A 26,454-nucleotide genomic window follows, 5' to 3' on the forward strand; every position below is an offset into this window, starting at 1 on the left:
TCCCTATACATGTATAGTTCGTATACTTTGTGAGGGAAAACTGCTTTTAAAAACTAAAGTTTTAGCAATTTTCAACAGTTTTTTTTTTGTACATTTATTTGAATGCAACTAAATGAACACCATTTAATATTTATTGTAAAATTACAACCAAAGTAGAGTAAAAAGTATAAAACCGGATACAATTCCAAATAAAACGTGTGGACGGACTTAATTGCGCATAACTTTTAAAAATACTATTAAGGCACAGAAAACAATTTGTACATGTAAATAATGTTGTCATAATATCATATCAGTCTTAGATCTTAACTAAAATTGCGACAACTTTAAACGGACGGACCAAATGTACCCGAGTAACATACTTTTCGTACGTCACTCAATTTATCAGCAAAAGGCTTAAATAACTCCCTAATGTTAACATTAGAGTGGAAATAACTGAAGACGCTCCGGCGTGGCAATCGACGATACGTCTAGCTCGCATAAAATCCGAACCTAAATAATCCGAATAATACCTTTCACTGCTTGGTATCAATTTTAGTTGAGTGGTAGCGTCCTGGAATATCAAATCCGAGTAGGGAGGGTCTGAAGTGAACATGCTAAAACTGAAAATTTAATGTTTAGTAGTTTTAAATTGCTTTTTCTATTTTAAAAAAGACCTAAACTCGTCCGACGTTTTTCTGCCATAAAAACGCTGCGCGTACATAAACAAGTTAACGTAAGCATCGATTTGGGTTTGATTGTAGGAGTAACCACCTCTAGCCACTATAGCATTTGCTTTAATTTTACCCAGATTGCATTTAGTGTATTCGTTTACTTCAGCTCGAGTACCTATACAAAAGTAGCTAAGTAGATGAACTTTTTAAATGTTGGAAAGTTGTACCGTCAGGACAGAGCAATTCGAAATCTTCCATCAAATTATCCCTAACCCACCATTCTCGTTTTTGACCGCCAGAATTTTCAAATACTGTTGTATGTTTGACAAACGCCACGTCACCACCACCTTCGACCAAACATCGGAAAGCCCCCGTGTGACCGTAGTAATCCTCTGACGCATCTCGTCTACAGTATCTGAACAAGCGATTTTGACGTCATAAGTTTGGCCGTGAACTGTCAAATTACCTGTAACTGGCGCCGTGACACAAGTCGCACATATTGTCGTAGGGTACACCGGTGTTGTATTCGGCGCTGATGGCGCCCGGCACGCAACTTTTCGAAAAGTACTCCGCGGCCGCCCTGATACTGTTACAACCGTACGATCTGATCCAACCGTTGCTGATCAGAAACGCCAGCGGATACACCCAGCCCGCCGCCATGTTTATTCCACCGTGACAAGTGTTTTTAGCTACCAAGAATACATTTCTAGAGTTCCTCTAGAAAATTTAAATTAGGACTTACTTCTTAAATAGGTTAACTCCGTGTCAGGATCGGACTCTTTAGCCACCGCCACCACGTAGTATTCAGGATTTTCCAAATTGTACACCTCGCTAACAAACGGGATCAAGTCGTAGTTTAAGCCTGCGGTGTAAACGTCACTCGCGTCTAGCACGGCAACATCGGCCGTCCCTAAACAAAACACCCTCAATACGAGCAAATTGTCAAAGTGAATTTGACAGCTTAACTGTCAAATTCCCTCTGCATGAAACAATTAAATTACCGCCTCGAATCGCCTGCATACAATGGATTTGCGAATGTCCCTTGTAACAGTTCAATTCAGGTTTCAACAATTGGGCTTTCAGAGCAGTCTGAAACAAACGCCTGAACTAATTTCTCCAGTCACGTGACCGGTCACTTACGCTCATTTTGACGCATTTCGCTTTCTCCTCGTCGGAAGTGACGCACAATGTCATTTTGGCCACTGGACATTTGCGCACCTCCATTATTTTGTCCTGGGTTTCACCCAAAAAAGCTTCGTAAGTTTGCAAATATTCAGGAACCGGCGTTATTCCGGTGGCGGAATCCTGTCAAAAACTATACAGATGAAGTTTTACATAAAATGTCTGTTTTAACCTGGAACAACAAATTTCCCCGTTCCCCGTAACGTGGCGTAGACTCGAAAAGACTAAACTGCTCATAGAAATTATGATTATAATCATCTTGGGAGTTGTTGTGTCTGTCAATCATGTCGGGAATGGGTCTAAAAGATTTGACAGATCTTGACAACCGCTTCAAACTTAACCAAACTAATTTACCTGTCATAAGGGTCTTGACTGAAGTAATTCTGCCTTTTATACCTCGATGCACCCTTATTTCTATTGTTATAGTATTGATTATCGTATTCAGATGGGTTTGGTCTTCGATCGTACGAATCGTCGTACTGATTGCGATTAGGACCGTTTGCACCAATTCGATTACCATAATTGTCAAACTCAGGTTCCCATTGGTTTGGTGCAGGCTGTCTATGCCCAGATTTGGAGTATCTAAGTTAGTCAGAAAGGGTTTTTTAAATAAGCTACAACTGCAAGCCATTTTGATTGTTTATGAGTCCCCATAATGCATGATTTTATCATAGAAAACCAAATATGCTCCCAAGATAGTTCCATCCTTCTTTAATTGTATTAAACAGAGAGAAATAGACACACATTATTTAGTTGACATCCACCATTAACGACAGAACTAACTGTCACTGTCATTGTCAAGGGTGCCTATGATTTCGGTTTGCCGTGTTGCCCTGACAATTAGTTTTTTCAAACTTTTTAAAATAATAAACGTTTAATATAGACTACAGTCGACGGAAAAATTTTGTAACCAACTCTTATATTAATTGGCGCATTTAAATAGTTTACTCAGATGATACTGAGATCATTTTTGTGAAGAACCCACATTTTTTAACTAAGTAAACACACAAGTACATACTGTTCAGCAAACTTGAGTAAAAACTGCTGATATTTTTCCCTAACATCAAAGGGCACAGCTGAAGAAACCACAATAGCATCTGAAGGAACTTGTCCCCAATTACAGCTTTGGTACTCATTTAAGGGCATCCGCCTGCCATCTTTACACAGCAACTCAAACTCCTGAGGGTTAACTCCACCTAAAACCCTTCCAGTGAAAGCACAAAACAGTTTACAAAAATTATTTTGGCTGCTTACTAAACTCCTTTGTTTTAACTAGTTCAGGAATGGTGTTGTGCTTCATAAAGGCTATCTCACCTTTGTCCAACAAACACCTAAATAACAAAACTGCGAAATGAAACAAAACAGAATTTCTGAAACTAACCTGAAAGCTCCGTCATATCCGGCATAAGGATCAGCATCTGTGCACCATCTACCAGGCACAGTACCAACACACATTTGACAGAGTTTGTCGGAATTATCCCCAATTGGATTGTATCTGTCAGTTAAGCAATTGACAGCACATGAAGGGCCAAAAAAGTTACTGGCAGTTTTAACGTGATTGTTGCAATCAATAATCTGCATGTAGCCTTCTTTCATTAACTAACAAACAAATTAACCATTGCAGAAATGTTACAGTTGCGGTATTAGAAAACTTACCGTACTAACTGGAAGAATCCAGCCTGCATATGTTTCAACACCAGCAAAACAGGCTTTTTTCCCTTTCAAATCTTTTAAGGTTTGTATGTCAGTTAATCTACCAGCTTTGACCACAGCCACAGCATAGTAATTATTAAAACCAGCTGCAAATATCTAGTTTCTAACCATTCTGACTGTAAGAATAACATTACCTTCAAGTATTTCTTGGGCTATGGGAACCAAACTGTGATATCGTCCACCAATAAACACTTCACCAGCATCCAAAGTGGTCATGGTGGCCTTTTCCTCATCCAACAGTTGCATGCACTCATCTTTGTTTAGGGCTTGCACGCACTCGATTTTTACAGTCTCATAGCCCACTTTTATTTGGTCTCTTTCGTTGGCCTGCACCAAACCTTCACATTTTTTTGTTTCATTGGCGTTTATGGTGCACCAGATTATTTTCAGTTCCTTGGGTGGTTGCTTATCTTCAATTTGTTTTACTTTCCAGTAGTTCTGACCTAAAGAATTTTGTAACTTTTTTTAAAATATAATAAATAAAGTTGAATGAGTTTTTCCAGCCCTAAAGTAGGTGTGTCTCCAATACAAAATCCTGTGGGTACTTCACCGATTTTACGAAAACTTACCCCACACTGTTTGCATACAACAAATTGCGATAACAAACTGATAACAGAGATAAGACATCCCTATACAAATTGCAATTTAGTTAAATAGATAAGAAAATTATTAAGATTACATGAGTAATCCAAAATAAACGTTGAACCACAACAACAAAACAAACGGTATGTTTTCCTGACATTGACATTTTTAAAACTGAAATTCTTTAGGAAGTTGAGAAGAAGAGGAAAAGTTCAGTATAACCTCACTCCTTGACATTTTTGACAGTTTTATTTGTTATTGTAAAATTATCCAAAACAATGTAAATTTTTAACAATCAAAAATGTCTACGGAATTAATATTTAATCTGTTTTACTTACTAGTCAGTTTGGGATTAATATATCCTCCTGCGGAGTTTGTTAGTGCGGGTTTTACCATACAAAACTGGTTCGGAGGTTTTTTAGGCTCAGAAAAAGAGCGTTTTGTGAAATACCATTTACTCAAATCTCTAGTCAACTTATTCGTCTACTCTTGTTTGCCCCTAATCTACGTCATTTTACTGTTTTTATTGGGTTTTGTCGAAGAGGTGATACACATTAATCTTGCCTACAGTTTGTTATAGTAAAAGTGTAATTGCAGTTGTCCACTCTTTTAATTGGCACCACAATTTACTGGAAAGTTTTTGCTGCCTCAAGTGTGACAGCCCCATTTTTGGCTTTGTATGTTATTAAGAAATGGACGGATGACAATTATACCAACCATCCCATAGTTGCAAACTTGAGAAAGTGTTGCAATAACAATAATACCTGGGAGGCTGTTGCCAGGGACATTGAAACTGAGTATAGAAGGTTTTTTGTTTGATTGAAGCTTGAAAGAGGTGAAATACATGTTTAATGTTCTTGTAGACTGGAAATTGTTAGTATTAAAACCAACCCAATAGTCAAAGTAGTGGTGACAGAAAACTGGATTATAAAAGCCACACCTTTAACCATGTTTGTGGCTCATCAAAGTGATGCCACTGTGAATGTTAAGGAGGCTACCAGTTATCAATTGTCACACATCAATTCAAATGAGGCACAATTTTTAAATATTGAAGTGAAAAGTAGCAGGATGGAACCATTTATAATCAGAATAAACTCTACAGACTTTAAGGTACTTAAAAATAAAACAGTTATCTGCAAGGATTTGTTTGGGGTGTTTTTAAAGGACTTGGAAGACAGACTGGCTAGATCAATAAACATTTTACCAGAAGTTAAGTTTCACAAGTCTGTTACTGAACAGTTTTTGGAAGTTTTTAAGGAAACCGTGCAGAAAAACCCTCCTTATTACACTGACATGGTGAGACAATAAAAAAAATTTAAAAAAAACATACAAGAAAGCTGGTTGACAGGAATTGGATCAATGCATTGGATGTCTGCAGGCCCGTCCAGGAATTAAAATCCAGAAACAATGCGCCGATTCATCAGCTAATTTCCCTGGACAGAACAATTGCACAAACTGCTTCTGTCGGCCGATGTGGTGCGTCGACTGTATCACCAAGTGGTTTGTCTCCAGACAAGAGCCAGAAATGAAGAGTCAGTGGTTGGCCAGTAAATGCACGTGTCCCATGTGTCGGGCCACTTTTTGCGTTTTGGACGTTTCTCTAATCAGTACCCCCGAAGAATAAAATTTCAAATATTTGTGTAAGTGCTTCAGATTATTCTATAAATCTGTTTGTTTTTTGAAACAGCCTTAATATTGTCAAGAATGTTCAAGTTCTATAATAACCTAACATAGTTTAAAGAACCGGAAATTGTCAAAATGTCAGGTGAAGTTATTTTTTTTTTTTGATAATTGACAAGCATTCTTCACTTACTTTGCTTTAATTTGAGCAAAAACAAAGAGATGGTTCATATTTGCTTAACATAAATAGCTCTCCTAATGGGTTTTGCCATAAGAGTTAAAAATGGTTTCAAGCAAAAATGGACCCTAATGACGTTTTTGGCAGCTGCAGATTGTTGTAAAAATCACCTTTAAAAGGTTAAAATATTTAATTTTCTGCAAGTGTCCAGAAGCTCTAATTATAGGAAAAGTATGTTTGTTAAATTGAGTTAAGGGCAGTGTGACAAAGACGGCTATAAAAAGATCCCATAGACTGTATTTATTTATTCAAAAATTGCATTTAAATCTTCTGGTGTTTTGCTAAGAATTTGCAAAGGATTTTCGTACATATTGGCCGGATTGTGCACGGCCTCGTACAGTTGCTTGTATATTGCCAACAGTACTGCAATCGACCGTTTTTGTACCGCCTTTTTATGTTTGGAGGACAAAAGTAGATTGATTTGGGGCAGCAAAATCGAGTCGGGTTGGGCCGCCAAGCTGTCCAATTTCAGTAGAAAGTTTCTCAAATTGCTCGGCTCCATTCCTATTAAAGTTTTGTCGATTTGCCTAATTTTTGTTTGGTTAGTTATTTACCCGGCACTCCCGATAAGGGGCCTTGCGAGTGGTCCTGCAGAATGGTGTAGATGGGTCCCAGGTTCAGATTGGCCACTAACGAGCTGGCCTGTTCTGATGTTAGGGTGTCGATTTGCGCATCCGATTGTGCCTTATTACGTCATTCGCTAAGTAAAATCATTTAAATACTTTATAACCTCTACCTGTAACCGTTCAAGTCGTTCTTCCATAAACTCGTACATACTAAGACAAGTGTACATAGTGTACATACAGTTTAATAAATAAACTGCCATGTCAGTGGGTGGCAACCTGGAGGCTTGTTCATTTACTGCTCTTAGCAGCGGTTCTAAAACTGTAGCAGCAATTTTTACCATATCAGTTTCACGACCTTAAATAAACAAAAAATGTCAAAATGGTATTAGGCAAATAATAATAACTTTGGCAACAATGCACTGTTCCATGTTAGGGAATTGAAGAGTAATTACGTCACGGTGGATGCCAAGCTGATTTCAAATTTTTTTTTTTTTATAAATTCGACTATAGTAGACGACGTCATTGTTATAATTAACCAACCTTCACTCATACTGGCCGTTGACAGCATATCGCGTAAAACGGCCAACAAATGACTGATGGCCGCCGTGGGGCTCAAATCTCTTGGAGGGGCCTCGACTCGAACCAAAAGTCCGTCAATTTGCTGTCTCAGTGAACTGATAAAAACTTGTTCGCTTTTCTCTAACATCAACGACAAGGTTTCCTCCAATTGGCCCCCGCTGACCAGTTTACGAATGCACTTCTTGTAGTACCTAACCGGTAATTAAGAGAACTATGTGGATCAATCAAAACCAGTGCAAAAAGTACCTGAGCATGTTCACTACCGCATACAGGGTGGACGCTTGAGTCGAAACGTTTAGAATTTTTTCGATTCGCGATTTTAACGGTTGACACACCCCCTCGCATATGTTTGCCAATGCTTCGTTTAGTGTCTGGTCTAATCCTTACCAAAAATTTAAGTTTCTTGACAAAAATTGCAAAATTTACTTACCTTCATGGTTACACATTTTGACTAAAGAATGTAAATTTTGTTTTTCAACTGGAATGGCCTTGTTGATCCAGACTAACATGTCAGTGACGTAAATTTGTGCGTCGTGAGCGCGCATCTCGATTGGAGCCGGATTGCCGGAAGGACCTTTTAATTAAACAAACAATGAACACTAAAAAGTCTGGATTGACATTTAAAAACAATCAAAATCTGTGCCTCAAGTAGGCTGTGACCTTAATTCACAGCCTGCTTGATGTGGCTCCCATTTTGTCTGTACTAGCTCTATCCTTCTATGGTTGTCTTTGTTGCACTACCGTGAACCCACTTACCCCCTTTGGTTAAGGCATTTAGAAACTCCCCTACCAGAAAACCCCTTCTAAACACACAATACTCCTCCATAACATACTTGAAAAGTACTGCGCGCTCTTGTAGTTTTGCCATTGCCTTAGCGATAATTTCAATTAAATCAGGGTTTTCCACATTTTTGCAATTAGTTTGGGTCCAGCGGTATAATACTTCCAAAGCACCTTAAAAAGCATTTTATTATCCCAACTATCAACATGGAGCAACAGTGACGTAGTTTGACAGTCACTGTGACGTCACGTTCGCTCAAACCTTCTTGATGTAAGGTCATCTGTTCCATAATGTCTAAAGCTAAAGTTTGCAATCCGGCTTGCATTAAGACTTTACAATTGTTGTGAATTTGCTGGACTTTTTCCAAAACCTTAAAAGTGTCAAGAGTGACAGGGTTGTCGCGTTTTTTGGGCTCCCCGTACAATGCTGTCAAGTCTTCTGGTAACAAGTGAAACGACTTGAGAAATGCTTCTGTAATGTCTTTTTGAATTTCAATTTTTTCTTTAGCATTCTAGAATATTAAAACCTTGAAAACTAGCGGTTTTACACGGGTAAAAACTAACCTGTAATTCGCTAGTTTTCTGCAACAAAGCTTTAGTGTGACTTTTGGCATTCTGCAACTGTAAACTCATCTCCTGGATACTTTTATTCATCTGGACGATATCGTCATACACGCCGTCAAAACTATCTTTGACTTCCTTAAAAGACGCCAGAAAGTCCTGATTAATGTCCAGATTCCTCTTTTCGATTTGACTGCGTAGATTTCTACGCGCTTGCAGGGTGTTTTCGGTGTAGAAAGTGGACAATTCTCGTAGGGCTTCGATTGTGTCCTGTTCGTTTTCGATGCGGGATTCTAGGATTTTGTTCATCCGTTTGGACAGGACGTGTTCTTTGATTGGTTCTGTTTTCATCGCGTTCACTCTTTTAGCTTTTTTTTAAATATATTAAGACCCCTCAACAGTAAACATTAATCAGCTGATTTTAATGAAGCTCGCAGACCAGACAACCACTGAAATTGATTACCTTTCCATTTTCATATTCAATTCAGTGATATTTTTCGTGCAGCGCCATCTATGCGAACTTGTTCGAACAACCAAAGTCAGTTGTCACCGGGTAAAAAAAAACAAAAATTAGTCAGTGAAATCAAGAATCCAGCAAGTGGCACATGTTTTTTTCGAAACAGGTCCTATAGTCGCTTTTAAAAGCGAAATTCCGGTTGCCCGAAAATGTCCAAGATATATAAGCAGCCGCCCCATTGCAAGGTGAGTTTTAATCGGTACGATCAGTAGTTTCCAGTGATCAGATGTTGCGAATGACCTAGTAATGACCCCCTGGATTGTTGCCTAGAGTTTTTAAATGTAAAATTTGCTTGCAGGGCCTGGAAGAGCACCAGAAATATCTCAGCAGAATCACCAAAACTTTGTACTATGGTAGGAAATTGCCTAAAAGGGAAATGCTCAGCCTGCCAGCAACAGGTAGGCAGTCAGTTTACTTGATAATAGTGGTTTTCTTTTGGTTTGTGATTTGCGATGCAAACGGGTTATGATTCAAAAGTCACGTGACCTCCATGTGGTTTCGTAACCATGGTGTCATGTGATTTTTAGATCATAAGGCCTTTGGATGCAAAATCGTTGATTCAAAGAAAGCCCATAAAATTACTCAAAACAATTTAAAACTGTGATGGTGAACAGAAAAAATAAAGATCTTGGATGGAAATTTCAAAAAAATGGCCGTGTGCTCCTGACAAAGGGCTGATGAGTCATGACAGTTGGTCACATGGTCACAACTGTTTAAATTATGTCAGTCAGCTTGTCCAACTGACCCTGTATTAACAACTTTTTTTAAAAAAATAATTTTTCAATTGTTTTACTTTAATGCCTGATTTTATCATAGGCAACCAAATATGCTCATAGTATAGTTCCATCTTTCTTTATTTGTATTAAACAGAGAGAAATAAAAGTCCATTATTTAGTTGATATCCACCTTTACAGACAGGACAGAACTAAGTGTCACTGTCATTGTCAAGTGTGCCTATGATTTGGGTTTGCATTTCGCATATGAATAGCTTTCATTAATACACTCCTTGGTTAAATAACTAGAATGTGTTGGTTTTTCTTCCAGAATTGGCAGTTGAAATATTCTCTGAAGTACACAAAGGCAAGTCACTCAACCGTCTTCAATTGAACACGGCGGCTCAAATATCGCGAAACGCATGCGTATCTCCATGTTCCCTAGTTTTGGCCATGCTCTACTTTGACAGATTGAAAAAATGCAATATGGACTATCTGGAACGCACCGTTCCCTCCGATTTGTTTTTGGTCTCTTTGGTAATTTAATCACAGCTCAATTTACACTGTTTCGTATTAATAATTTGTGCACAGATGGTTTCTTCTAAATTTCTGTTTGATGACGGGGAAATTGACGAAGTTTTTATGGACGAGTGGGCTGCTTCGTCTGGGATGACTTGCAGCAAGCTGGTTCGACTGGAACGAGATTTTTTAAAGGCTATTGTAAGTACAGTTTGACGTCACAATGACGTAATTTGATCAAATTATGGTCTTGTCAAATTACGTCAAAAAAAGCTCCATCTAAAATCTTTTTTCAGAACTGGGAGTTGTTCACTAATGACATGATATTCTGGAAGAAACTAGGAGAACTGGAAATGATGCTGGCACTTAAAGAAGGCAATATGAGAGGCTATTTTACCTACACTGAACTTGGCATTTTGAGTGATTTTGTTTATAAAAGTTAGAAAGTTAATTATTATTAGAGGTGGAAAAAACTGTTCCAAATCTAAATATTTCAGATTTTTACAATCTGTTGCAATGTGTGGTGGCTCTTTCTGCAGTTCTGGCAGTGGCCTACGCCACTGCTTTGTTGGTGCTGTTTGGATCCGTTGCTTTAGCCAGTGCCGTGCCAGGAACAATTCTGTATAACTACAATACGGAACCAACCCGGGCTTTGACAAACGAATCTTCTGTAGTTGGTGGGTTGTGGATTGATTGCTTTTGAATTTGAATTAAAATATTTTTTCCAGGTTTAATTTCACCTACAGGGGACAATCAATGGAACAAACGTCAAACGTCCAATTTTAACGCTGTCAAAGTGTTTAAAGCCAGTATTTTGCTGGCTTCCATTAAAACGGAACCGCTAAACGGAACAGACAGTCAGACAGTGACGTGGGATTGGTGGAACGTTCCTATAATGAACTGGTTGACAAACGCAGCTCAATTGGTCGAAACATTCGAACTACCCAGCGTTGAAAAATACATTTTCTACTTGGAAACCACGGAAACCAGTGATAAGTTAGTTTATCTGGAAGATCACATACAAAAAGCCACCAAAACTAGAATGCAGGATCAATTGGAGCGATCGTGGCACGCCGAATGGACTGACACAATCAAAAATCATTTGAGTCACTACAGTGTTTTGCCTTATTTGCACAGAGTATCAAGACTTGAATAAGGTACTTTAAAAAAGTAAGTATTTTAGGCGTGATTGCCAAATTAGGGGATTTTCCCCAAAAATGTACAATTTTTATGAATAAAAATATGACATTTTCAATAAAACTTGTTTACTTGCACTGCTTTATTTCCCAGTAAATATCTCGGTTATTTGTGAATTTTTTGGTTAAAAAAAAAACCAAAAGCTACATTTTGAACGAACCTTCTAGCTGGCATAGGTAACCATGTGTCACTTTCAAAGAAGTGACAGTTTGGGAATTTTTTTTTATGGGGAAATTGGGTTGGCAGGTTTGACAACCCTGCTTTTAGGATAGTTACTTGGTGTAATATCTTTTTCAATGTTTTATTACACAAATCAAATATACGTACTAAATCACAGGGAATGTAAAAATCAGATCATTAAATAAAAGTGCTGGTGTGTTTTGAATGTGACAAATAAACCAGAGAATGTCACATTCTAAACTACTACGATGTCATTGTTTAATTTTTCATAGTTGATGGGATAACATGGCTGAATTTTTTTTTGGTTTTTAGATGAACAATAATTATACCATAAAATTACAATATCAATTCATTCCGGCACGACGTTCTCTTTCAGTTCCGTCACCTTTCTCTTCTTACTCTTCTTTTGTTTGGCCGTTTCCCTGCGCTCTTGATTCGCCATTATCGCGTAAAGATCCGACCGGTCCAGCAATCGGTCCATTTCCAATTTGTTCGAGTACATGTAACTGTTGTCCTTTGGTTTTTGTAGCGCTTTGCGCAACTCGATCAGAACGTCTTCGGTGCGTTTACGTTCTTCGCGCGATATCGACTTTAATCGTTTATCTTGGATAATTATTTTTTCCAGGACACGTTTCGTCTGGCCGGTGCTCACGATGCGGTCGTCGATGGTGTTTTTACTAGTAAGATTATAAATAACGACCGGTTTTGTTTGACCTAAAACAAAATACTCTCAATTAAAGAAATGCTGTAATTTGTTATATATTTTTAGCAGTTTAAGGTGCAAAAAAACAATTCTTTGCAGATTTTGTATCTACTTAAATAAACAATTTATCTTGTTATGTTATTTTGTTGTTAATGGCGTCAATACCCACAACCATCAAACAACAGAATTTGCGTAAATCACAGCACTGTTTGTAGTTTATGATTGGTCAAAAAAGCAGCAAGCTGAAAGCTTTGACCAATCACAAACTAGACACATTGTGCTGTAATTTATGCAAATCTAAAAATCCAGTAATTTTAAGCATTCGCGTTGTCATAGTAACAAGAAATAAATAAACGTCACTTTTGACAACTGATGTCAAAACCTCAAGTCAAAGCCAACTTGAATAAAAACAACCTAACCAAACGCGTTATGATGGTCACGTTACTATACGGCCAAATTACATCACCGTGACGTCATATTCGCAGGCCTACTGTAATTTTTCTTTCAGAGTTGTCAAATTTTGAAGTTAGACTGTTTTAATAATAATTACCGATTCGATGACAACGATCTTGAGCTTGAATGTCCATTTGCGGATTCCAGTCGCGGTCATAGAAAATGACAGTGTCGGCGCCGGTCAAATTGAGCCCAACTCCGCCCGCGCGCGTTGTTAGAAGGAATACAAACACGTTCGGATCCTCGTTAAAGTCTCGGATGCTCTCGGCTCGCGGACCGATCGACATTTCGCCGTCCAGACGTCGATAATCGTAATTGCGCATCAACAACAATTCCTCGACCAGGTCCAGCACTACTTTAAACTGACTGAACAGCAATATTTTGTGATTGTCTGCCTGAATATGAAAAAAATTAAATTTGTAAGCGATAAAACGCCAAAACGGATGTCTGTCAAATCGCGTCACATCCTTTCTGGCACTTTGACACCTGTCACATTAATTTTGAATAAATACCTTTAATCTTTTTAACATGGCATCCAGCACCAGCATTTTACCACTGGAGGTTATGATTTTTTCGTCAATTAAAAGTCGTTTTTCCCGCTTGTCCTCCCTGTTTGGATCGAGCGGAAAACTAACCAAATACGGATGGTTTACGATTTTCCGGAACATCATCATCGGAGAACACATCGTAATATACGTGGCCGCTTTCATTTCCGCTATTACTTCTTCGTCAGGTTCCTCTATGAAAATCACCTCGCTCTCGATTTTCCTTTCGGTTAAATAATATTTGAAATACTTTTTTTTCTTTAACGTGCATCTTCGTTTTGGTCTTGGACCTTCTTCGAGCGGCTCCTCTTCCTCTACGCCTTTCAGTCCTGTCAAAAACCGTGTAAAACACACTTCCACCTACCAAATTCGCTTTACTACCGTTTATGTTGCGTTCAATCACCATGTCGTAGTACTTTAGTTGCAAATCGGACATGGGACAATAAACTACGACTTCTTTTTTGGGCACTAAAGTCAACACGTCAGTTTTCAATCGTCTTAACATGAAAGGGGACAAAACAGTGCGAATTTTACTAATTAGGTTATTCGACTCTTCTTCCTACAATAGAATTTTATGTTTTAAAAACTTTGACAAGGAAACAATAATACTTATTTAATCAAGGAGTGTATTAATGAAAGCAATTAATATCACAGTTGGGTTCAAAGTTTCCGCAAACCGAAATCATAGGCACCCTTGACAATGTCAGTGACAGGTGACAGTTACTTCTGTCGATAATGGTGGATGTCAACTAAATAATGTGAGTCTATTTCTCTCTCTTTAATACAAATAAAGAAGGATGGAACTATACTGTGAGCCTATTTGGCCGCCTATGATAAAATCGTGCGTTAAAGTAAAACAATTGAAAAATCTTGCATTAATGCACCGCCTACTATACTAGAAAGTGCTTGTCAAAAATTCCAATATGGCGGTGACAGTTTGCGTTTGTTTGTATTGTGGAAATTGAGTTTTTTGAGGATTAGATGAATTTTTACGGTTTAAAATCAAAACTTGAGGTTATTTGCGTAAGTTATTTTTGTTTGCTGCCGTTCATAAGTTTTTCAAGCCAGATTGTATCATGCTGCCCAACCGTGTCAGTTTTTTACTTTTAACTCAAAAGTGGTTGAACAGTTTGAAGTGGGATGATTTTACTCCAACACTACACTCAATGGTAAGTACAAGTGCTTTCTAGTACAGTAGACTAAAGCAAAAGTGTATATAAGTTTCAAATTTCTCACTTGAGCCCTTCCCAAAATAATTTCAAAAAAAACACTAAAAACACAATGCAGCTTTAATGCCATCTAGCGGCCAATCATCATCACCTGTTAGCCCCATTTATTGACTATCTTCAGTCATACAACTTACTTTAATAATTTTCTCTTCATCCTTAAGGTCCTGCATTAGCAACAGTTCGCTGAAGGTGCTCATTTCGGTGAAGAAATTCGGCAAAATAAAGTTGAGCAGCGCCCACAGTTCCTCTAAATTGTTTTGCAAAGGTGTTCCGGTCAGTGCTAGACGGTTTTCTGACTTAAACCTCCTCAAATTGACTGATAGTTTGCATTGGTGGTTTTTAATTCTTTGCGCCTCATCTATTATGATATATCTACGAAATTTTATAGGTTAATTAATTAGTTGGTTATAAAAACTATAATTATTCACTTCCAACTGACGGCTGCCAAACTATGAGCTTCTAAAAGTGGTGTTTGATAAGTTACCAGAACTACCGGAGCAGTAACAAAATCACTGTCGTCCACCCTGTATTTTCTCTTGATTTTCGGTAAACTTGCGCGGCGATCTTCAGCCGACCCCGTAATGGCAACGACAGGAATTTTAGGCGCAAATCGTTTAAATTCGCTCTCCCAGTTCGGTATTGTGGACAGAGGTGCTACAATCAAATACGGCCCTAAAACAGGATAAAAATGCCAACATTTCATGGCTAACCTAGATCCAAAATTTGGGTGGCGTTACAATGACGTGATTTGACAAAACCATCACATAATCAGCTGTCAAATTACATCATTCTGACGTCACTAACTTCATTCCTACCCTCTTCTTTTTTTGCCATCAAAACACAAATTAAAGCAATAACTTGAATGGTTTTCCCCAAACCCATCTCATCCGCCAAAATTCCATTGGATGAGTTTAAGTACAACCTATAAAACCATATAACCCCATCTAATTGGTAGGGATGGAGAGTACCGCCTTCAAAATACTTAAGGAACTGTGATACATCTTCTTCTCTAACTGACACTTCTTGGCAGTTTGTCACATCATCCAGCCTCGGCAGGAGATTGTTCTTTTCTTTGCTATTTTGATCCTCCACCACTTTTTTATAGATGTTTGAATATCTTTCACATTGTGACAGCAAATACCTGAAGACAGTTTTGAAACTGAATTACATATACCCCAATATGAATTGTACTAACCTCATTTGTTTCAAGGCAGCTCTCTTTTTCTTGGCAGCCTCTTGCTGTTCCATTTCTTCTTTTAGTTTTCTCTTCAACTCCCTCTTGGTCTGCCTGAGGTCTTCTGTGGTCGTCTCAGCCTCAGCCATCTGTAATTTGTTAAGTAATACCCTTCTACTCAAAAATTCTTATTCTACAGTTCCACACACAAAAAACTATATGCCATTTTAAAAAAACCTCAACTTACCTTGTTAAGATAAAGGACAAGAACAGTTTTTGGTATAAATGCAGTTAAGTACAGGACCAGTCAGTAATTAAAATTTCAGTTACTCAATGATATAAAACAATTAAAATACAATGTAAAGGGTACAACACATAAGGATCACTACAATTTACTTCCAACACAAGGAATAACGATTAAGCAGACTGAAACTAAACCATAAAACGAGAACCTATTTTACCGCTCAAAAATAAAATCGTTAACGACAGAACTCCTGTCATTTTTGACATTCAATAGTTCTTTCAGAGGTGTGTGGTATTTGTGTTTTTTCAACAGCACTAGAGAGAGCAGGATAGATAGTCCCTAGTATTTCATTGACTTGGACATCCGTCATAAACGTCAGTGTCACGTCACCTTTAAAACTAACCTCAACCTTTTGACATTAAATGTTATTTAATCTGTTCAATAATTTAAAATGTATTTATTATCATAATTAATGTAGTATTGTAAGGAATGCCTCAAATATCCATTCTAGGGTAATTTGAGAGCGTTAAATCAACAGCTTGTTCTATCTCAAAATAACCATGAATTCTTTACTGTTCTTATTAAAAAACGTCCGTCAGGACATTACAGAAAACCATCTGCAATTAAAAGCTATAATACAGGTAAGTTAACTTAGACTTAAAATATCCAGCTCAATTTAAGTCTTATTTAGGACATAAACAGCTGCACAGGACCACTGTCTGAGCTAAAAAATTTGAATAGTGCGGGACGTGCAAAAATAGCCACCCTCAGGAAACTGATGGATGAATTTGGGGACACTGTGAAAGAACACAGAGACCAGCAGCTGTTAAAAGAAGTTATACTGGAAAGAGAACAGTTGGCCAGGTAATATCGCAAGAATAAAAGAAGATTGTCGGGTAAAAAACATGTTTCCAGCTCAATGGATGCATTTAAAAAGGCAAATCTCAAGGCCATGTTGGCTATTGAAAAACAGTCTAAAGAAGAACTGTTAAAAAATGCAAAAGAAAACGAAGTGAGACAACGACAGAAAAGAGATAAGGAAAGTATGGTCAAAACTAGTTCCAAAGTCACTGAACAGCTGTTAAACATTAGCAAACACTTAGCTAATACAACACATCAGGTTTGAATTGTTTTGTCAGGTTTTAACGTTAATTAAAAGGGAAACAACTTTAGAGTGCTCAAACCCTGGAAACATTGGCCTCGTCGTCCAACACCGTTTTTGGTACTCACGAGGAGCTGAAAATTACTTCTGGAGTAATTAGCCAGTCAGGAAAACTGCTGGATAAATATGGACGCCGCGATTTAACTGATAAAATTTTGATGTTTTTTGCTTTTGCTTTTTTCCTGTCCTGTGTTGTTTATATTATACAAAAAAGACTGTTTTAAGGTTTTATGGGAAAAAAGTGTGGGAGTCATATAATTGGTGGAAAATTGTGATATTTTTTAAAAAATTTCCTAATTTGAGCTTAACTTTATAAGTGCAATAAAAATGTTGTTTAGGTCCTTTGGTGTTGTCATTCTATGAAGGTGGGTGGGTTAAATGACCTCACTGTTCTCTGGTAGGCAACAAAATTATCTTATTTTTCCCAAAAGTGATAACAAACAAAACTTGAACCTTTTAAGGTTTGTATAGAATCCTATCAAATAAATAAGCTCAACTTCCTGATCCAGTTACCATAATTATGGTTTACTGGCCGATTTTTTCAATTTCGTCGCAATCTTCCGCGTTCAAATATAAAATTTTCTTGCCGAAATGTTCCTCAATGGTTTTCAAAATTCGCATCGAATTGTCGGAATCGACCAGGTTGATGGCGATGCCCTTTTTACCGAAACGTCCGGTCCGTCCTATCCGGTGCAGGTAAGTTTCGCAATCCGCCTCGCCGGTCACGTGATCGATTGGCAGGTCAAAGTTGACAACGATTGTCACTTGTTCCACGTCGATTCCTAAAAAATAAACAACCCTCCTTACTAACTTCTAGAGCCATTTTGAATGCCAGAGATGTCTAAAGGCAACTGAGAACCCTTCTTAATAGTGCCAGAGGCCTGAAATGTCTGAAACCTTCCCAGAATTGCTTTAAGTTGTCAGAAGCCTCTAGAACCATTTTGAAAGTGCCAGAAGCTTCTAAATAGCACAAAAACCTTCAAACAAGTGCCAGAGACATCTAAATGCAACTGAGAACTCTTCTTAATAGTGCCAGAGGCCTCTACAAGTGTCTGAAACCTTCCCGGAATTGCTTTAAGTTGTCAGAAGCCTCTAGAACCATTTTGAAAGTGCCAGAAGCTTCTAAATAGTACGAAAACCTTCACACAAGTGCCAGAGACATCTAAATGCAACTGAGAACTCTTCTTAATAGTGCCAGAGGCCTCTACAAGTGTCTGAAACCTTCCTAGAATTGCTTTAAGTTGTCAGAAGCCTCTAGAACCATTTTGAAAGTGCCAGAAGCTTCTAAATAGTACGAAAACCTTCAAACAAGTGCCAGAGACATCTAAAGGCAACTGAGAACTCTTCTTAATAGTGCCAGAGGCCTCTACAAGTGTCTGAAACCTTCCTAGAATTGCTTTAAGTTGTCAGAAGCCTCTAGAACCATTTTAAAAGTGCCAGAAGCTTCTAAATAGCACAAAAACCTTCAAACAAGTGCCAGAGACATCTAAATGCTACTGAGAACCCTTCTTAATAGTGCCAGAGGCCTCTACAAGTCTCTGAAACCTTCCCGGAGTTACTTTAATTTTCCAGAAGCCTCTAGAACCATTTTGAAAGTGCCAGAAGCTTCTAAATAGTATGAAAACCTTCAAACAATTGCCAGAGACATCTAAATGCTACTGAGAACCCTTATTAATAGTGCCAGAGGCCTGAAATGTCTGAAACCTTCCCAGAATTGCTTTAATTGGCCAGAAGCCTCTAGAACCATTTTAAAAGAGCCAGAAATCGTTAAATGCTACTGAGAATCTTTCTCAAAGCGCCAGAGGCCTCTACAAGTGTCTGAAACCTTCCCAGAATTGCTTTAAGTTGTCAGAAGCTCCTAGAACCATTTTGAAAGTACCAGAAGCTTCTAAATAGTACGAAAACCTTCACACAAGTGCCAGAGACATCTAAAGGCAACTGAAAACCCTTCTTAATAGTGCCAGAGGCCTGAAATGTCTGAAGCCTTCCCAGAATTGTTTTAATTGGCCAGAAGCCTCTAGAACCATTTTAAGAAGTGCCAGAAACCATTAAATGCTACCGAGAATCTTTCTCAAAGCGCCAGAGGCCTCTAAAAGTGTCTTAAACCTTCTAAGCCTTGTTTAATTGTTAGTACATCATAAACATGATTGGTTGGTCAGATAATAAACTTTTGGCAACATTTTAAGACTCTCCACAACATTTTCAAGCTTTCCTAAACATTTTTACACTTTTGAACATACCTCTGGACAGTACATTGGTGGTAATCAGCACTTTTTCTTTGCTTTCCCTAAATCGATCCAACACATCGATTCGCTGTTGGACGGTGAGATCGCCAGTCAAAACGGCAACAGCGTGACCGTCTTTTGACATTTTTTCCGCCAACCACGCGGCAGTAGCTCGCGTCTGTAACCAGAGAACTTGCCCTCTAAAGCCAAATCAAACGCTAAACTTACGTGACAAAATATGATTGCTTGGCCGATTCCCAAAGTGCCGTAAATGTTTGTGATCGCGTTGTATTTGTCTTCGGGCGAGTTGCAACGCACGTAGTACTGGCCAATGTTGTCCAGACTTTCTTCTTCGCGTTTCAGCCGAATTATCACCGGATTCGGCACGATATGTTCGGCGAAATCCATTATTTCTTGCGAATATGTGGCTGAAAAAAACATCATCTGGCAATTGGGACTGAGCTGTCTGGAAAACAATTCAATTAACTTAAATATACACACTTATCATTGTGCTTACTTGTGGATTCTTATACACTGATCCTGGTGACCCTGTTGGGCAATCATGACGTCAGCTTCATCCAGGACAAAGACTTTAATCTTTTTAATGTCAAACACTTTAAATTTTGTGACCCAATCCAACACTTTTCCAGGCGTTCCAATTATTATGTGTTCTGTCAGTTTAGTGCCTCTGGGTACTAGAATAATCATTTAAAACTTGAAATTTTGGTTAGGGAGTTGAAACTTGCCTTCTTCTCCTCGAACAGCAAACCTCAATTCAATTTCAGGACAAAATCTGGACATGTGAGTGGCTGCTTCTCCAGTTTGAATTGCTAACTCATAGGTGGGAGACAAGCATAACACCTACAGTTAAAACACCATTTTTGCAAGTGTTGAGTATTAAATTCAACTTACCTGTGGGTAAGCTTGTGTGGGGTCAACCCTGCTTAACATGGCCAATACAAAAGCAGCTGTTTTTCCAGTTCCAGATTGGGCTTGAGCGATCAAATTTTGATAGGGATCTGCCAATAGTGTGGGAAGAGCTGCTTCTTGTATTTTTGAAGGAGCATTAAACCCCATACCATATACCCCTTTCAATAAGTTTGGTTTCCTGCACAGAAAAACTCCTTTAAACTCAGGCTTCAACAAGACTAAAACTTACAAATTTAAGGCTTCAAAAGTCTTGACAGAATACAAGGGTGACTTGGGGTCCTTTCTTTGTACCTCAATGTTGGTTTTGTCCTCAACCAGACCTTTTCTGATGATTTTAGACAGTAGACTGGCCTCGCCAGGATTGACAGTGTCAGGGGCATTTTCATCCCCTTTTTCGTCGGCAGGGCTCTGGTCTTTTACCGTAATTGCAGAAAGCTGAAACGGAATTATTGTTTTTTTTTACTGACTGCACTTTGGGTTAATAGTGCCGGCTTACTTTGTTTTCAGTTTGAGCGACAAAGTTCGCCCAGTCTACTTTTTGAGCCATAGTTTAATATAAGAACACTTTTAACTAAAGAAAATAAAAGAAAATTTTGCTTTTTTTCATTTATGTTTGTTTTTAAATAAAAAAAAATACAAGCCGTAATGTCAACTGACAAATGTCAAAAGGTGCTGCTGTTTTACGTTATTCATTGCTATGACAATTATCACGTGACAATCTATTGTGTACAATTAACTCAGGCACGTGATAACTGTCTGAGAGGGTGGATAGAGGAATAACCCATTTGACAACTAATAACAGCTGCCGCCAGATAAATAAACAAATATTATATATTATATTATGATAAACAATTTTTGTTTTTGTACTTTGTACACTTCTTAATGTATTGTTAAGCGTAAAATTGCTAAATTGCAGTTATTCCAGCATGGATATGGATAAAACCCCATTGAATAAGGTCAGTAAGCATTGCATTGATAAAACCTTTGTAATAAAACTTCACTGTGGTTTTGGGGACAATTATTTCACTCCAACTTGCCCCCTTACTCCGTTTTATCCAATCTTGACTTACTCTCATAGGCTCATCAATTAGAACGTAAAGCTGAAGTGTTGGGCAGACAAAAAAAAATAGACGAGTGCATGCAGTGCCATCAGGAGGCAGCTGAGTTGTACGAGAAATGTTTGCAAGAAGTTGAGGGTGACAAAAACGCCCTGGAGTCCATCCAGTTGCAGAAAGAATGGAATGAAAGGTTTTTACCACTTTAGGGCTATGTACACCCATTAAATAAATAATTTCAGACAGATTAGGATGTTGCAATTGAAAAAGTCATATTTGGAAAGGACAGAGAAAGCAAAGAAGCTGAAGGGGACCTCTTCTTCTAAAAGGGCTCAAAACGATGAGGTTGAACATTTGGAGGCGAAAATTTTTAAAAATTTTGAAACCCACGATTCACTGATTTGCTACTTGGCTCACAGAGGTTGTATTCTCAATCTGGTTGCTTGATTTATTTTGCTTTTGTAATATACAGGAATCATTAAAAGTTCACACCGTGAGTGTCAGAGTGTGATTGAGGAAGTAGAAGAGCAGGAAGGGCCTTTTATTGTGGGCAGCAAACATCCTAAAGATGATTCTATTATTATTGAAGAATTGAAGGAGCTAAGTGGACAGTTGAGAGACTCTGTTCAAGGTAATTTAGGTTGTTATTATTTTTTGATTTAGTAATTTAAGGAAGTTTGTGAAGTGCATAATTTGCAGGTTTTTTGAAATTTAAGTTGGATAAAAATGGGAGGGAAATTGCATGGATTCGGGAGCGGGTTAAGACCGCAAAACTCGAACAAAACGATAAAGAAGGTTTGCCATTTTATTGATGGTTTGGTGGTTGATTTTTATTTGCTTTTCCCTTTATAACAAAATTGCTTTCGTGTGAATTATGCCACAAACTTTGCAAACGCACTAGTGGGGGTGGGTGAAAGTTATTTTGGGGTGTTTTGCGTAGGTTTACTAATCCAGCTTGACGACCGAAACCGCGAAATTGAGCAGCTCAAGTCCCAACTGAAAAATTTGGAACTGGAAAAGTCATTCAAGGGTAGGTCACAGCTAAAACCTGCCTGTGGGAATACAGAAATGTAACTTTTACAGGAAGAAAACCATCAGATGATTCATCTCCTTTGTCCGAAGAGTTCAGTTTGGAGTTTCAAAGTTTATCCCCCTTAGAGGTTGCTATACCCGAACTTGATTTAAGTTGTTTTAAACAGTTTCGAATGCCCAAACTTAATCATAAGTTACTAAATGATGATGATGATTAGGGTGTTGTTAAATAAACTATTATATTAAACGTTTATTTTTTACTTTAAGGATAAAGTTGTTCCCTGAATTACTCCTGAAAAATTAGTTAACACTTTTGTTCTAGACAAAACAGTAATGACATTAATAATAATAAATGAAGCATCATAACAGTTTGAGACGTACTTTGTTCTAGTAGTATTATTAGCGGTTCTTAATATAGAATTTTAGTTCAAGATCATTGTGCAATATGTGTGTATTTGTGAACGTAATTTTGACGGTCCCCAAATACATATCAAACCGGCAGACATGAAAAAACGTTGTTAATTAATTAATTAGAATTGGTTATTTTTTGTCGAGGCCATTAATCAAACGTCGTCTTTAAATGGTTTTAAAAATGGTGCAACAAACCGTGAGGATTGCAGGAGTAACTAAAAAATAAATCAAAATACGGTTAAGATAATGCGTTATCTTAACAAAAATGTTAATGATCTATTCAAGGTGATACAGGCATTGGAAATAATGCCTGATAATGCATTTTGTCTATCTAATAATTACTGAAAATTCTGTACAAAAGGTTTCAATGTTTAGTGACATTATAATAGTAATTGTATTATTAGTATTGCTTAACCAGATTTCCGCTTGTAATTGCAGAAAAAAGAGTGGTTATTAAATGAAACGCCACTATAAAGATTAGTCATTTAGACGAAAAAACTAAAAAAATCTAATAAAAGCCAATAATAAGCTTTATATACTATGGACACAGTATAATTGAGCATTGGCCTTGTTTCAGTTCCACTCTGCTTATCTTTTAATGCTTAGGCATCGTGTGATATAACCAAAAATGACTTATAAAAAAGTAAACTAGAAACGTATCCTACTTTATAGCTCTATGGAGATTAAGTTTGAATAGTACTGTAAAACACGATGACATAATTAGAAAATAGCTACAGCCATTTTACCCACTAACACCCTGTAAAATTGCGTGCTTTATTGTAACTGTAGACGATTTTAAGTCACGTGACTGTAATCAAAGATAAATTACAAAAAAAAAAAATAATAAGAAGCTGCAGTGAAACGCCGAGGTAAACCTACCCAAACTAAAGGCACATACGTACATGTACTGTTGGTTGCATACATTTGTTTGTCAATACAACACAACAAATGAGTAGGGTTACACCAGCGGTAAGTTGATACAGTAGTAGACATGCTAAATGTGTATTTAACAAACATTAGTAAAAAAAGCATAATTAATGTAACTAGAAGGTTAAATAGAGAATATTGCCGATTGTATAACCTTAAAAAATAGCTATTTTGTTGACTAAAAAACACTTAAAAATATAACATAATTTAATCTAATTCCTTTGTTTAACACAGAGTAATATATCAAAAAATCACATAAACACAAAGAGGAATGCTAGTGGAATATTCAATTTGTTTAACAAACCAAAAAACTTAAAGCCAACCTCGTTTTTCAATAGCCAAAATTGTGTCCTTTAACTTTCTTCTGTGATTGGGTCCCAGCAAATCCTTCCTACTCCAATCGGAATCCTGGAATTCCTCAGAACTGTTCTTCACTTTGCCCCGTTCAGTGCAGATCGGTTTGAGCATCACTAGAACGTGATACAGTTCGGTAGGAGCAACTTCGTTCAACTCTTTCAGGAAATTCTGCCAGGAAAACGGTTCCAGGTCGATTTTAAACGCTTTCAGGGTGTCCACGAAACTGCGATGGTACAACTTGAGGTAATCATCAAAGTGCCGGTCTAAATCGCTGTTGATCACGCTGGTGAACAGGAAAAACACCAGATCGCAGCAACAGCTCCAATACCGCATCAATTGTAGATCGACGATTTTGTTGCTCACTGTTTGGTCTCGTTTGATCATGGTGTTGCTCACCCAGAAATCGGCGTGGCTCATGGTGGCCCAAGGTTCGTTTGGATTGGATCGGTTTACCCACGGATTAGCGCCACCATGATCCACAATCTTCTGGATACGGTCCAAGTATTGGGCTAGTTCGGGCACGTCCCTAGCACCATCCATGATAGAGTTGTGGAAAGCGAGACCGACTTCTTCAGGGAGTTGTTCCAGGCCCTTGTTGTGCACTAAGCCTGGCAGGACTTTGTCGTTGAACGAGTCAGGTTTGAGAAGTTTTAAGGCTATCGGAACTGCGTGGAATTGCGCTAAGTCCCGGAGGATCACTCTGGTGGCGACGTCATCAAAACCTTTAAGCCTATCCTCGGTGAAGTAGCCTTGAACCTTCAAATTTTCAAATAACAGAACAGCATCCTCGTCTACGATGTTTTTATTTTCATCCACACTTAAACGCGCACCAAAACATCTAGGAAATAGCTTGTCTTGGAGACGGTCTTCTGGTACACCGTACTCTTTTTGGAGGGCCACTAAAGCGGGAATGGTTTCCTTGTAGGCAAACACTTCCTTTTTAAACGTTACCGGTATGTCAAAGGCTACTCGAAGCATTTCATTGGCTGGGATTAGTTTGGCAACCAAGGGCAACTCTTCTACAGTGCCCTTATTGGTTAATTTGATCTTGACGCGCAGAGCTAACATCACACTACCGTAGTGTTCACCAGGGGCTGTGAGTAATGTGGTTTCTTCCTCCAGCACTTCAACTTGTTCTTTTAACGTTTGTCCCAGTAATTCACCGACATTGTTCACTTTCGATTTCGCCATTTTTTCGATTCAATTGAAAATCGATTCGAACGATTGAAATGCGCGACACGAAATAAATTTTCGGAGAGGAAACGGTTTTGCGGTCCGGTGGGGATAAGTCGGGTACGTTGTCTGTCCTCTCTGATTACCGAGCAACGATTATCTAATAATACAATTTAGTGTATAAATTGGTTTAATCGCGCGTTTGTTTTTACCACTTCACATTCGTCTCGTTATCTAAAAGTAGGTTGAAGTTTGTATTTATATATACCATGTCCAAACCAATTTGGGTTTGTATTGGTTCGATGCGTGATTTATTTTCAAATCCTCGGTTAATATACCCAAATAAACGTTATCGTAAAATTCTAGGGCAGTAAAAATACTCTGTTTTTTACAGACAGTGGCTATAATAATCCATTTTGATGCCTATAAAATCGAGTTTAAGTTTTATAGGGTGGGATTCTATGTGTTGTAACTAGGAGTGTTATTTTGTTAACTTTTTGCTCTTGAAGTGGTAATTTAAAATATAATTGCTTGTAACTAATTAGATATGGCATTTCCTCGCAGATAAAAGCACGTACAGTGAAAGTAGGAGGAAATACGAACGTAGCTTTCGGTATAGTTTTATAAAGAGAATGTGAAGAGAAATTGGTTGATCGACGGTTATTATGAAAAATTGTTTTTTTTTTTTCAAGAGGTCTAAAATAAGCCTATTGTGTACCTGTACTGCTGGCGTAGAAAGGCTATTTCATATCCTAGGAGGTAAAAAAATAATGTCCAGAACTTGATCCAGACTAAAAGCGTTGCCTTTAGAAAAAAGCAGATGAAATTAATGCAACACTTACTTTTGATTGGCTTGGCTCTGCAATACAATCCTTTCATGTTCTTATTCTGAAATACAGTTTTTCTGAAGGCGTCAGGGCTAAATTTGTGATCAAATTCAAAAAGACAAAAACTGATTGACACAACACGGCTAATACGATAACAACACGAAGCTATTTCCAAAGTTGTCTAACAGAGGGCGTATCATATGGCTGTCTAGCGTCATCTGTCGATTACGGTTACGCGCTCCGGTAGAAATAAGTTTTCAAAAATGTTGGTTTTCTGGCTTCAAATCTCCGTTGTTCTATGAGAATGATTTCAGTAACCGTTATATATGTATATTTTCCAGTCCGAATTAATCGGTTAACCTGGCTAGGAAACGATACACATCCTATATGTTTACCTTATTACGCTTTCA

At 37.9% G+C, this 26,454-nt stretch overlaps 9 protein-coding genes across 12 annotated transcripts; 4 read left to right on the plus strand and 5 right to left on the minus strand.

Moving 5' to 3' along the window:
• Window positions 1-109: 109 nt before the first annotated feature.
• On the minus strand, window positions 110-4,272 carry Tsf2 (transferrin 2). Its single transcript, XM_081985931.1, has 15 exons — window positions 4,115-4,272; window positions 3,680-3,988; window positions 3,489-3,631; window positions 3,214-3,431; window positions 3,087-3,163; window positions 2,851-3,028; window positions 2,187-2,414; window positions 2,005-2,131; window positions 1,791-1,955; window positions 1,652-1,739; window positions 1,393-1,560; window positions 1,117-1,339; window positions 878-1,065; window positions 654-825; window positions 110-599 (listed from the first exon to the last, which is right to left on the minus strand). The coding sequence occupies exons 1-15, from the start codon at window positions 4,170-4,172 to the stop codon at window positions 374-376; spliced, it is 2,568 nt and encodes an 855-aa protein (XP_081842057.1). The 5' UTR covers window positions 4,173-4,272; the 3' UTR covers window positions 110-373.
• Window positions 4,273-4,372: 100 nt separating this feature from the next.
• LOC145733249 (E3 ubiquitin-protein ligase TM129) lies at window positions 4,373-5,811 on the plus strand. The gene is made up of 5 exons (XM_081986005.1): window positions 4,373-4,671; window positions 4,725-4,933; window positions 4,991-5,237; window positions 5,292-5,423; window positions 5,476-5,811. The coding sequence occupies exons 1-5, from the start codon at window positions 4,429-4,431 to the stop codon at window positions 5,749-5,751; spliced, it is 1,107 nt and encodes a 368-aa protein (XP_081842131.1). The 5' UTR covers window positions 4,373-4,428; the 3' UTR covers window positions 5,752-5,811.
• A 393-nt stretch (window positions 5,812-6,204) lies between these two features.
• Cog6 (conserved oligomeric Golgi complex subunit 6) lies at window positions 6,205-8,929 on the minus strand. Of its 2 annotated transcripts, none has more exons than XM_081985951.1 (9): window positions 8,475-8,929; window positions 8,173-8,422; window positions 7,887-8,084; window positions 7,561-7,704; window positions 7,377-7,506; window positions 7,092-7,321; window positions 6,722-6,906; window positions 6,540-6,669; window positions 6,205-6,489 (listed from the first exon to the last, which is right to left on the minus strand). In XM_081985951.1, exons 1-9 carry the CDS (start codon window positions 8,820-8,822, stop codon window positions 6,230-6,232), a joined length of 1,875 nt encoding a protein of 624 aa, XP_081842077.1. In that variant the 5' UTR covers window positions 8,823-8,929; the 3' UTR covers window positions 6,205-6,229. The 2 variants fall into 2 exon arrangements, with proteins under 2 accessions (XP_081842077.1, XP_081842076.1); XM_081985950.1 differs by having other exon boundaries at window positions 7,377-7,512; window positions 8,475-8,928.
• Window positions 8,930-9,015: 86 nt separating this feature from the next.
• Window positions 9,016-11,480, plus strand: LOC145733246 (protein CNPPD1). The gene is made up of 7 exons (XM_081986001.1): window positions 9,016-9,173; window positions 9,287-9,386; window positions 10,033-10,238; window positions 10,293-10,421; window positions 10,517-10,658; window positions 10,718-10,897; window positions 10,949-11,480. The coding sequence occupies exons 1-7, from the start codon at window positions 9,138-9,140 to the stop codon at window positions 11,374-11,376; spliced, it is 1,221 nt and encodes a 406-aa protein (XP_081842127.1). The 5' UTR covers window positions 9,016-9,137; the 3' UTR covers window positions 11,377-11,480.
• Window positions 11,481-11,704: 224 nt separating this feature from the next.
• On the minus strand, window positions 11,705-16,195 carry LOC145733222 (lymphoid-specific helicase-like). The gene is made up of 9 exons (XM_081985949.1): window positions 15,949-16,195; window positions 15,723-15,850; window positions 15,343-15,668; window positions 14,956-15,199; window positions 14,662-14,899; window positions 13,680-13,857; window positions 13,266-13,627; window positions 12,851-13,148; window positions 11,705-12,311 (listed from the first exon to the last, which is right to left on the minus strand). The coding sequence occupies exons 2-9, from the start codon at window positions 15,848-15,850 to the stop codon at window positions 11,947-11,949; spliced, it is 2,139 nt and encodes a 712-aa protein (XP_081842075.1). The 5' UTR covers window positions 15,949-16,195; the 3' UTR covers window positions 11,705-11,946.
• Window positions 16,196-16,343: 148 nt separating this feature from the next.
• Window positions 16,344-17,448, plus strand: Sec20 (vesicle transport protein Sec20). Its single transcript, XM_081986023.1, has 4 exons — window positions 16,344-16,586; window positions 16,637-16,809; window positions 16,861-17,065; window positions 17,119-17,448. Exons 1-4 carry the CDS (start codon window positions 16,506-16,508, stop codon window positions 17,329-17,331), a joined length of 672 nt encoding a protein of 223 aa, XP_081842149.1. The 5' UTR covers window positions 16,344-16,505; the 3' UTR covers window positions 17,332-17,448.
• A 49-nt stretch (window positions 17,449-17,497) lies between these two features.
• Window positions 17,498-20,924, minus strand: Dbp80 (putative ATP-dependent RNA helicase Dbp80). The gene is made up of 8 exons (XM_081985977.1): window positions 20,759-20,924; window positions 20,492-20,697; window positions 20,245-20,440; window positions 20,079-20,193; window positions 19,850-20,027; window positions 19,561-19,798; window positions 19,348-19,510; window positions 17,498-17,889 (listed from the first exon to the last, which is right to left on the minus strand). The coding sequence occupies exons 1-8, from the start codon at window positions 20,807-20,809 to the stop codon at window positions 17,633-17,635; spliced, it is 1,404 nt and encodes a 467-aa protein (XP_081842103.1). The 5' UTR covers window positions 20,810-20,924; the 3' UTR covers window positions 17,498-17,632.
• Window positions 20,925-21,057: 133 nt separating this feature from the next.
• Window positions 21,058-22,596, plus strand: LOC145733252 (uncharacterized). 3 transcript variants are annotated; one of them, XM_081986010.1, is made up of 7 exons: window positions 21,058-21,218; window positions 21,341-21,510; window positions 21,560-21,738; window positions 21,790-21,957; window positions 22,017-22,112; window positions 22,258-22,347; window positions 22,401-22,596. In XM_081986010.1, exons 1-7 carry the CDS (start codon window positions 21,189-21,191, stop codon window positions 22,565-22,567), a joined length of 900 nt encoding a protein of 299 aa, XP_081842136.1. In that variant the 5' UTR covers window positions 21,058-21,188; the 3' UTR covers window positions 22,568-22,596. The 3 variants fall into 3 exon arrangements, with proteins under 3 accessions (XP_081842136.1, XP_081842138.1, XP_081842139.1); XM_081986012.1 differs by having other exon boundaries at window positions 21,790-21,948; XM_081986013.1 differs by lacking the exon at window positions 22,017-22,112 and having other exon boundaries at window positions 21,790-21,948.
• A 1,152-nt stretch (window positions 22,597-23,748) lies between these two features.
• On the minus strand, window positions 23,749-25,484 carry LOC145733245 (uncharacterized). The gene has a single exon (XM_081986000.1). It carries the CDS (start codon window positions 25,233-25,235, stop codon window positions 24,000-24,002), a length of 1,236 nt encoding a protein of 411 aa, XP_081842126.1. The 5' UTR covers window positions 25,236-25,484; the 3' UTR covers window positions 23,749-23,999.
• Window positions 25,485-26,454: the final 970 nt, after the last annotated feature.

The sequence above is a fragment of the Ips typographus genome, linkage group LG8 (genome assembly GCF_016097725.1).
Source record: "Ips typographus isolate SLU linkage group LG8, UJ_Ityp_2.0, whole genome shotgun sequence".
Lineage (NCBI taxonomy): Eukaryota > Metazoa > Arthropoda > Insecta > Coleoptera > Curculionidae > Ips > Ips typographus.

Bases quoted from the DNA above. Each gene is read 5' to 3' on its own strand.
- LOC145733222 (XM_081985949.1), bottom strand. From the start codon at position 15,850: ATGGCTGAGGCTGAGACGACCACAGAAGACCTCAGGCAGACCAAGAGG. The intron at 15,669-15,722 runs GTTAGTACAATT...AACTGTCTTCAG, and splicing joins GCTGCCTTGAAACAAATGAG to GTATTTGCTGTCACAATGTG. The intron at 13,149-13,265 runs GTATTTATTCAA...TTTCATATTCAG, and splicing joins CCATGTTAAAAAGATTAAAG to GCAGACAATCACAAAATATT.
- LOC145733249 (XM_081986005.1), top strand. From the start codon at position 4,429: ATGTCTACGGAATTAATATTTAATCTGTTTTACTTACTAGTCAGTTTG. The intron at 4,672-4,724 runs GTGATACACATT...GTGTAATTGCAG, and splicing joins TATTGGGTTTTGTCGAAGAG to TTGTCCACTCTTTTAATTGG. The intron at 5,238-5,291 runs GTACTTAAAAAT...GTGTTTTTAAAG, and splicing joins TAAACTCTACAGACTTTAAG to GACTTGGAAGACAGACTGGC.
- LOC145733245 (XM_081986000.1), bottom strand. From the start codon at position 25,235: ATGGCGAAATCGAAAGTGAACAATGTCGGTGAATTACTGGGACAAACG.
- Sec20 (XM_081986023.1), top strand. From the start codon at position 16,506: ATGAATTCTTTACTGTTCTTATTAAAAAACGTCCGTCAGGACATTACA. The intron at 16,810-16,860 runs GTAATATCGCAA...ACATGTTTCCAG, and splicing joins GAAAGAGAACAGTTGGCCAG to CTCAATGGATGCATTTAAAA. The intron at 17,066-17,118 runs GTTTGAATTGTT...AAACAACTTTAG, and splicing joins TAGCTAATACAACACATCAG to AGTGCTCAAACCCTGGAAAC.
- Cog6 (XM_081985950.1), bottom strand. From the start codon at position 8,822: ATGAAAACAGAACCAATCAAAGAACACGTCCTGTCCAAACGGATGAAC. The intron at 7,322-7,376 runs GTACTTTTTGCA...ATTACCGGTTAG, and splicing joins GCGGTAGTGAACATGCTCAG to GTACTACAAGAAGTGCATTC. The intron at 6,490-6,539 runs GTAAATAACTAA...AAACTTTAATAG, and splicing joins CCCCTTATCGGGAGTGCCGG to GAATGGAGCCGAGCAATTTG.
- Tsf2 (XM_081985931.1), bottom strand. From the start codon at position 4,172: ATGTCTTATCTCTGTTATCAGTTTGTTATCGCAATTTGTTGTATGCAA. The intron at 1,561-1,651 runs GTAATTTAATTG...TGTTTTGTTTAG, and splicing joins TATGCAGGCGATTCGAGGCG to GGACGGCCGATGTTGCCGTG. The intron at 1,340-1,392 runs GTAAGTCCTAAT...TATTCTTGGTAG, and splicing joins GGAGTTAACCTATTTAAGAA to CTAAAAACACTTGTCACGGT.
- LOC145733252 (XM_081986010.1), top strand. From the start codon at position 21,189: ATGGATATGGATAAAACCCCATTGAATAAG. The intron at 21,958-22,016 runs GTTGTTATTATT...CATAATTTGCAG, and splicing joins CTCTGTTCAAGGTAATTTAG to GTTTTTTGAAATTTAAGTTG. The intron at 22,348-22,400 runs GTAGGTCACAGC...TAACTTTTACAG, and splicing joins ACTGGAAAAGTCATTCAAGG to GAAGAAAACCATCAGATGAT.
- Dbp80 (XM_081985977.1), bottom strand. From the start codon at position 20,809: ATGGCTCAAAAAGTAGACTGGGCGAACTTTGTCGCTCAAACTGAAAAC. The intron at 20,441-20,491 runs GTAAGTTTTAGT...TTTTCTGTGCAG, and splicing joins ACTTTTGAAGCCTTAAATTT to GAAACCAAACTTATTGAAAG. The intron at 20,194-20,244 runs GTAAGTTGAATT...TTTTAACTGTAG, and splicing joins CCACACAAGCTTACCCACAG to GTGTTATGCTTGTCTCCCAC.
- LOC145733246 (XM_081986001.1), top strand. From the start codon at position 9,138: ATGTCCAAGATATATAAGCAGCCGCCCCATTGCAAG. The intron at 10,422-10,516 runs GTAAGTACAGTT...ATCTTTTTTCAG, and splicing joins GAGATTTTTTAAAGGCTATT to AACTGGGAGTTGTTCACTAA. The intron at 10,898-10,948 runs GTGGGTTGTGGA...TATTTTTTCCAG, and splicing joins AAACGAATCTTCTGTAGTTG to GTTTAATTTCACCTACAGGG.